At 39.0% G+C, this 8,669-nt stretch overlaps 1 protein-coding gene across 2 annotated transcripts; it reads right to left on the bottom strand.

Moving 5' to 3' along the window:
• Nucleotides 1-612: 612 nt before the first annotated feature.
• Nucleotides 613-7,808, bottom strand: LOC131237185 (uncharacterized). 2 transcript variants are annotated; one of them, XM_058234859.1, is made up of 6 exons: nucleotides 7,671-7,733; nucleotides 5,724-5,819; nucleotides 4,576-5,051; nucleotides 3,057-4,476; nucleotides 2,764-2,910; nucleotides 613-1,431 (listed from the first exon to the last, which is right to left on the bottom strand). In XM_058234859.1, exons 3-6 carry the CDS (start codon nucleotides 4,624-4,626, stop codon nucleotides 827-829), a joined length of 2,223 nt encoding a protein of 740 aa, XP_058090842.1. In that variant the 5' UTR covers nucleotides 4,627-5,051; nucleotides 5,724-5,819; nucleotides 7,671-7,733; the 3' UTR covers nucleotides 613-826. The 2 variants fall into 2 exon arrangements, with proteins under 2 accessions (XP_058090842.1, XP_058090848.1); XM_058234865.1 differs by lacking the exon at nucleotides 5,724-5,819 and having other exon boundaries at nucleotides 7,671-7,808.
• Between the last annotated feature and the right edge of the window lie 861 nt (nucleotides 7,809-8,669).

Genomic DNA, 8,669 nt, shown 5'->3' with positions numbered 1-8,669 from the left:
CATCTAAAAGGAGGCAGACACGATGATTACTTAAATCTTGTCTTTTGGAATTTGCTTGTTCTGCTTACTGAAATCTCTAATTGGATCGATGGTTACTTAAATCTTGTCTTTTTGAATTTGCTTGTTCTGTTTACTCAAATCTCTAATTGGATTGAGAAAAACTAACCTGATCCAACCCAACAAGACCCAAGTCAGGATTAAGAATGTAACGTGAAGCCAAGTGTTCACCCACCAATTGATGGATACATATAAATATAAATAAATCATCTTTACCTTTTCTCTTTATTTTGTTCCCGGTTTAAGGTCAGGTTGGCCTGGCTCATCCAGCCCAAATAAACTATATGGGCAACTCAGGCCGGGTTCAACCCAATCCTCACCTATTTAATTAAGGTGGTCCAATGTCTAGCCCGACCCTTAGTCCAACCTGCCCCCCATTTAGCTTGGTCCAAACCCAACTTTAAAGCAGGTTGGACCAGTTGACCTGAGTCACCAGAACCATAACCAAAAGTATATATCAGACCCACCATGGTATATCCAAATTCTGGGGCGTGGCCAAACCAGCATCCCTAACCTGTGTATACAGGGTTTGGGGTGAGAAGCTAACAAGAGCTCTTAAGATAAAAATAAACTTCGATAAAATCCCCAAAGCAAACAAGTTCCAAGTATCGAAATAGATAAACACAACCTGCATGATAACAACCCATGCTACAAAAACACTAAAAAACAAAAATCCAAATTTTAAAAGCCTACATTGCATAAATATATTTTCTTTTATTCCTAGATCCACGTCCACCTATCATCACCAGAATGTCTGAAGCAGGATATCTCACAGGGTTCCCTCGCTTCGGCTACGGCGCATGGAATGGCTTGAAGCAAAGTTCACTAATTTGCTTCCAATATTCAGCTGATGTTGAGTTCCTCTTGATACGGTTGGGGGTCGCCGCCCGTGGTGGCCCCTTGACCGCTTTGGCAAGCCAGCAACAGCTTGGCTCAAACGCCCATGGCTAGATGAAGATGCTGGCTTATGAGCAGATGAGCCATGGTTCCCTCTCCAGGATAGCTTGTGCTCTGATCTCAGGCCACGGTCAAACTGATAAGCAGTGGAGGATCGAGCTGGCCGGTCAGCGACTTCTTTCGAAGCGCTGCTCTTGATTGTATGCCTGTTGAAGTAAACCAGATGGGGAAGAACGCTGAGTAGATATTTTTTCAGCTGGTCATCTCCCACATTTCTCTGAGCTGGGTTTCCTTCCAAGTTGATGCTTTGTAAGGAGCTGTAATTAGCTGCGAGTTGGCCTAGGCATTTTGCAGTTGAGATCTTGTTGAAGCGGAGGTCTAGGACGTTCAGCTTGAGGAGACGGTGAAGCCCTTCCACCTCACTGATTTTGTTACCAGCTAGATACAGCTCCTTCAGAGAGGAACAAGATGCCAACCCTAAGATTGAGAAGATTGAAGCAAATTAACACCAGGATTTCAAATACATAGAGATGAAGAATCAGAAGTCAAGGTGGGCATGGTATGTTACGAATAAAGATTTGCAAATACAGACATGTAAATGCCATGTTTCAAATAAAACGCAAAATGGGAAAATGTTGCTGGTGTTCTAGGAATTATGCAAAGGTCCACATCTCATTCAAAACAAGCATGTTGAATTCATCGCATTACATGTGGAAGTTGGAATGACATAATTAATGACACCATAGAAGACCAATTGCAAAGATTCAAGGTGGGTCTACCCCTCCAGTGGATGGTGGAAGCTGCACCGGGATGGAAGCATGATGGGAGGAATAATAGCAGACATGAGGGTGGACAGCTATTTTTCGTGGGGGGGTGTGGGGTCAGTTCTTCCAACTATTTGGAGGAATAAGGTGCCCTGTAGAAGGTGGCAGCTTTTGGGTGGCTTATTGGGAGGAATAAGGTGTTAACAATAGACAACCTTTGTAAGAGAAATATGGTTCTTCTGAACGTGCCTGCTTTGTTTCAAAGGCTCGCGGAATTGGTGGGTCACCTGTTCCTTTATTGTCCTTTTGCAAGAGAGGTGTGGGGTAATTTCTTCCAGCTATTTGGAGTGCTTTGGGTGCTTTTGAGTTTGATAGATAACTTTCTCTTATCATGGCACAGAGGAGGTATAGGGAAAACAGGGAATGTAGAGGCTGAGTTTACTAGTGGGCTTATGAGCATTATGGCTAAGAAAAAAATGATTGATGTTTCAAAAATAAAAAAGGGAGAGCTATAGACATTTTTAGGAGGGCTAAACTCTTTGTAATGGAGTGGGCATCGGGGTCAAGTATCTCGTCACATCTCCCAGATGGGTGGCAGTAGTTTTGTTCCTCCTGTATATGTTGTATATTTGTATGATATAGTGGCTGCGGCTTTTTAATAAAATTATTATCTTTCAATTATTATTTTTTAAAGATCTTTACCCGATACCAGGTGCAACTTGATCCATAAAATTCAAATACAGGACAAACATTGCATCAAATCAGTAACCAAAGTATGAGACAAAAAGACACATGAAGGCACATGATGAGAATGCTCCAATAACAATATAAGTACAATTCTGAAATTTGAGCTACTCTAAGCAAAATTCAGCAGATCAATTTATATCATACAAACAGAATTCTCAGTCAGTGATATAACTGAAACTCATAAGATACGACACTTCATAATTCAAAAAGTTGAACATGGTAAAATCAAGGCTATGAAATGATTTAAAAGATATTTGACTATTGTTGCAGAGGAATACTAGACCAAGTTAGTCCATACCATGACCAATTCTGAATATCCGGTTGTAGCTTAGGTCAAGCACACGAAGACGTGTCAGCTCACGAAGACCTTCAATGGTTGAGATGTTGTTTTTTGACAGATTTAACATATGAAGACCTCTTGGAAGAGCTCCTGCAGTTATTCGCACTGAACAAGCAAGTTGCATAGTGTTATTGAACCAAGAAAAGAGCGAAAAACTAAGTAGGTTCTAAGATCTGGAGAAAGCATTCAAAATTTTCATGATTGGAAATATGAAAGTAGAACATTTTAAGAATTCACATGCTTTTACATACCTATGTTATTGCCTGATAAATTTAGCACCCGTAGGCTGCTGAAAGCGCTAAGAAATGGGATCACAACCAACCCAATATTTGCCATCTGCGCTGATGCAGATGCAGCAGACAATGAAGAGATGTAATTGTTAGCCACTTCCATGCCAGGTGTAATCCTATGGTCAAACTTGGCTGCAGTCGCATCACTTATTGTGACAGAATCTTTCATTTTGGGAGTAGAATTAGAGCATTCTCCAAGTTCTTGCAAAGGGTAGCTGGTCTGAAGATCAATACTGCTAACCCAATCCTCTATTCGCTTGATGTTAAAATCTTTGCAAGGCAATTCATCCCACCTCTGAACTGATGATTCTTGTTGAATGTTGTTGTTTCCCTCATCGACCTCTTCTATTTCGGATACTCTCCAGTCTTTTGCCAAACCAGGGAAGTTAAAAGAATCATATCCATCACTAAAATGATTCTCATATATATGTTTTCCACTCTCAAAGATATGATCTCTTTCTTGATCTGCCACTTCATAGGATCCACCACTTGGGTTAGAAACAACGCAATCTTCACCTGAAGCTTCATGGTAAAGCAATCCTTTTCCAAGTAAATGAGATGTCTGCGATATGTTATCACAATGTACTTCATCCTTGTTATTTGGAATTTCTCTCCTGACATCAAGAGCATGCAGGTCACCAAAAGATCTAGACCTTGACTGCATGAATCCATGTGCCGGCAAACCATCTCGTGGGCTAGCACTGGAGATTCTGAGGTTAGGTAAAGAGCATGATTTCACAATCCTTTCAATCCTACTGGGGGTTCGATTTCCAGAATCACCAACATTTTCGGTAGATAAATGTGTATCAAAAACTTCTTGCACCTCTCTTTCTAATTGCTGTGGCTCTCCAATGGAGAAGATGGATTCCTTGATCACAAGATCATCAGTTATATGAAAAGATTCAACCATGACAGTTTGCTGTGACTGGTTCAGCAAGTCTGTTCCTGGATCCTTTCCATCAAATGATTCTGCCAATCGGTTGTGATCAAAAGAATCAAACATTCTGTTAAAGCTCTTCTCATGAGAATCATCAGAGGAGAGACCGTGATCTATCTCGTCCTCTGTGTCAACACCACAAGGAACTCTCCCCTCCTTATCTAATCCACTTCCAAGAGACTGACTTTTCTTAAAGCTGATTTTCTGAAGAACCTCTCCTTTGTCCGCAGGAGGGGAACTACTGTTCTGTTCCTCTGATTTAAGGCACCACTCGAAAGAAGAGCAACTTGTCATTCGCTCCGCACTGGTGTTGGAAGGATTGTTGTCATTTGTCTTCAGCTTTAGTGGGCTTGAACTTGAAGAACTACCAGAAATCTTTGGGGCTAGATCTGGAGAATCCTGGATTTTCTTTTCCATTGCTTCAGCAGATTGTGGAACAAATTTCTGAAATGATTAAAAAAAAAGTGTTTAATGTCAGTATAGACCCATATACTTTAGTTTAACAATTAAATTTCGAGTGCTTTACAATAATTCTTCACATACCTTTGACTTGTGGTAATGGATGTAGGTAGGGAAGCATGAAAACCTAACCATCTTGGGAATGTAGAAGTGTCACAGGCTCAAAGCTTCATTCACACACTGAGAGTACTAGCAATATCTAAAAGCTATTGACCAGAAACTATTCTGACCAGTTGTGGTCAGAAGTTCAGATTACATATTTGAAGTTGTTGAATCTAAAAATTAAACTAGCAGAAAGAAGGTACAGCACTAAGCACGCTGAATCCTAACCACTGCTAACCTTAGCCATAATCAAGTGAAAGACCCTCCAAGATACGGCACAATCTCCAAATGTAGGATGATTTGGATCCCCACAACCAGCACAATACAATCACCTTGTCATAGTTACCCCACACCCACTTAGAGGTGCGAGAAGACTGTGATATATTTATAGCGGCCAGAGTGAAAAAGAGCTTGATCGATTAGGAATATCCAATCCCACACATACAAGAAATGCACACCTGAAACAAGGATAATTAGGAAATTGTTAAACATAGGATAACCGACAAGCAGTTATATCAAATACTAAAGTGGAAACATGTAAAAGTATATGCTTGCAGCTATCTAGACATGTCTGTCATACATAAAGAACAGCTGAAGAATCGAAAAAATTAAATAAAAAAAAATACCAATAACTTTTTCTGTATAAGTAAAATATTTAAACAGACTAAGCTGGCAAGTCTCTACACATTAGAAAAACAAGTAAATACACCAACAAGAAAGCAAATATAGATAACAATAGGATGATGATGATGATGATGATGATGATGATGATGAGCCGAGTTAGAAACATGAGATGCTAATCATCATGTAGAACAAAGAACTGAAGAGCTGCAAAAAACAATTATTCAAAGAAGACACAAACATACAAGCAGTCACAATCTGCCTTGATTTAAAGTTACAAAAACACTTGACTGCACTTAGGTTAAAGCTTCTCAAGAGCCTCCATGAACTGGCTCGAGACTCCAAGTACATTGGTGATATCCACCCTCATGATCCCCAAACAAAAATCATGCTCGTTTGAGGTCATGATAATCTGCCAATGCATGGTTGCATCCTCAGCTTATATTCAGCAGCTCAAAGCTTCAACGAATTCTGTACTGCTCAAAAGGGTTTTAGAGTTCACTGCATACTTGAAGAGGAATCTCCATCTGATTGCTTACAATCTGAGTCCACTTCTAGTTCCAAGAAGTGCTTCAGTTCCTTGAGCTTCTTCATCTCAAACTTCACTAAGAAAACATGAAAGTTTTCGACATTTTTGCAAGGAAAATTGAGATAATCCATCCAAATGAACATGCATATAGGGAACACATGGAATAAATTTGAAAAAAAAACAAGGAGACCACCTATTAATCTAAAAAAGAAAACAAACTATATTTAATGGAAACTTGGAAAAGACAACGATTGAAAGGGGCATGCAATGGCATTGTCTACCACAGCAGAGGGAAGAAGATTGAAAATCTCTACCAATTCATACCCTGTATGCCTAATTCATACCCTATATAAACTCCTAATTAACAATGCTAAAAGCATTCCTAGCTTTGTCTACTCTAAAAAAACTTAATCTAGGGATATAACCTTCTAAAGTAAAATAACTCAGCAGTCATCCAATTTGAAGGGCCTGGCCCTGGTGTTGTTTCAATGCACATTTCTGGAAATGCAACAAAGGCACACAAGAGGAAATTTCCAGAATGGACACGCCTTAAGATTGTGAGAAATATTTAAAAGAAAAAAAAAAAAAACATTTAATAGAAAGAAAGGAGAAAACGGATTACCTACCTCTGGAGGCATGGCATTCTCATGCCTCCAGCTTGCATAACACACTCATGGCATACATCTATTGATTGTTATCCAAAATTTTGGTTGATTATAGTATCCTAACTATCTAACAAATGGGCCTTTCCTCACTTAATCGGAGCCGTTGCAGGTTTTTGTCTTTTAGTGTTCATTTGTATGCCACCAAGTAAATGGTTAGAACTAGCTAAACAATTTGATTTTTGTACCATGGTCCATCCAGTATTGGAAGCACGAAAGGGACGGTTTCAATCTGATCCATTTATGCCACTTATTCAGAATTACATGGAGGCATGGAAAATGTTGTGCTTCTGGAGGCAGAGAATCTGGTCCCTTTCGAGCAATCAACAGAAAATCATAGACACAGTATTTTTTTCCAATTCATTTTGTTTTCTGATACATAGAATGGATCCCCTAGTATAGTTGGACAGTGCCTCTATCACAAACAACCTCCCATGCGTTCAATTCGAGCCCTTTTCTCATACGACATTCGATTATAGCTTTCATACAAAAAAGAAAAAAAGCAAATTTTTTTTTTAAAGACAAAAAGAAAAGAAAAACGTTGAGCCTAGACTGCCCCAACCATGAGAATATGGAGCTTACCTGCCTGTAGAAAAAAGAAAAAAAGAAAAAAAAAAATCTTTTTCTGAATTTTCACATTTAGAAAAGACACAGAAAATATAGGTCATTAAAAATAAACATAAAAATAAATAAAATTATCGACAAATATCAGTGATTCTTTTCTGTTCTCTGCAATATTTTACACAATTAAAAATACATTATGAGTCCAGATTTCCTCAGATTTGAATTAAAATCGAAAATTACAGTATTTTCCTGAAACGAATTCGGTGATATAAATTTCATCATATCTTTCCTCATACCAAGATCAAATCCAGATGAAACAGTTTCCAACAAAATCAGACCTAAATACTAATCAAATTACAAAAAAAAAAAAAAAAAAGAAAAAAAGAATTGCAGAAAAAATGCAAATTCGTAACAAGATGCATGCTTTGGAAGACAAATCAGCGACTTCGATGACATTATAGAAAAGAAAAAAGAACAAATCCAATCGATTTATAACAAAACAACTGAAAATCAATCCAGGAAAAGAAAAGAAAAAGGAAAAGAAAACAGCTCCTTCGCAATCTCATCGAGACGATTTCAATAGAAACCGCAAAAACCCGTAAAATCAATCAGAAAACCACGAATTCTAACAAAAGCAGCAAAAGGAAACACAAGAACAGAGATCTGAGCTGAAAAGGAGAGGGTGAGAAGCCAGATCTGACCTTTTCCCGGCCAGATTGAAGAAACGATTTCTGGAAAACGAAGGAAATCTGGAAATCGTTTTAGATCTGAGGGAAGAAAGGCGAGAGAGGAAGATGGAAAAGAGGTTGGCGACAGACGCCTACTTATAGATGAAAAAACAGACAACGTAACCAAAGGAGAGTCGAAAACCTAAAGCCTAAAGAGGACACGGATTGGGTACTACCCCCGCCCCGTACCAATCTCGGCACAGGCTTGGGTTTCCAGTGGCTCACCATGATGTATGAATTTATCCACACCGTCCATATATTTTTTAATATAATATTATTCTTTAAGTATAAAAATTAGGCAGATCCAAAGGTTAATAAGACCACAAAGTATATATTTAACGGTCACCATTAAAAATTTATTGGAGCCGTAGAAGTTTTAGATCAAGGTGATATTTATGATTTCCCTTCAACGAGATCCATGTGATATGATGAACAGGTTGGATGGTGAATAAAAATCACGGTAGACTCTATTAAGGTTTCAACGGTGTGTGTCATTATCAACGATGCTTCCTGTGCTGTGGTCCACTTGATTTTTGGATCTACCTCATTTTTGATTCCATGACTAAAATGATATTTAAAAATTGATGAACAGTGTGGATAAATCCATACTTCACGGTAGGCCCCTCAGAGCCCCAGGATGTTCCGAGCTCATCACCGGCGGGGTAGTACCCAATCTGCGGCACTAAGTTGGCAAGTCAGGGTTAGAATCGTCCAACTGATTTTCCGACGTTCTCCGCCGTCCCTTTAAACTTTCCGTTTTATGCAGAGCCACGCTAGGGTTTCTCGCGCTGGATACTTACCGGCTCATTTCGAAAACCGAGATGGACAAGAATGAAACTTTCAGTAGATCCACCACGTCCATTAGGTACTACTCCTCTCTATAGCAGTTGAATCTAAAAATCATAATCATAAAAATCTCATGTAGACCACACCACTGGAAAGAGTCGGGATGGAAAGCACCATAAGTTTTTG

Source organism: Magnolia sinica, chromosome 1, assembly GCF_029962835.1.
Source record: "Magnolia sinica isolate HGM2019 chromosome 1, MsV1, whole genome shotgun sequence".
NCBI classification, from domain to species: domain Eukaryota; kingdom Viridiplantae; phylum Streptophyta; class Magnoliopsida; order Magnoliales; family Magnoliaceae; genus Magnolia; species Magnolia sinica.
Note: the sequence above shows the minus strand (reverse complement) of the source record. Positions and strands in the feature narration are given on the sequence as shown.

What these genes read in the sequence shown, in the direction of transcription:
- LOC131237185 (XM_058234865.1), bottom strand. Translation starts at nt 4,626, where the DNA reads ATGGTTAGGTTTTCATGCTTCCCTACCTACATCCATTACCACAAGTCA. An exon ending in TCCATTACCACAAGTCAAAG is followed by an intron (nt 4,477 to 4,575) that starts GTATGTGAAGAA and finishes TAATCATTTCAG; the next exon opens with AAATTTGTTCCACAATCTGC. An exon ending in GATATTCAGAATTGGTCATG is followed by an intron (nt 1,432 to 2,763) that starts GTATGGACTAAC and finishes TCTCAATCTTAG; the next exon opens with GGTTGGCATCTTGTTCCTCT.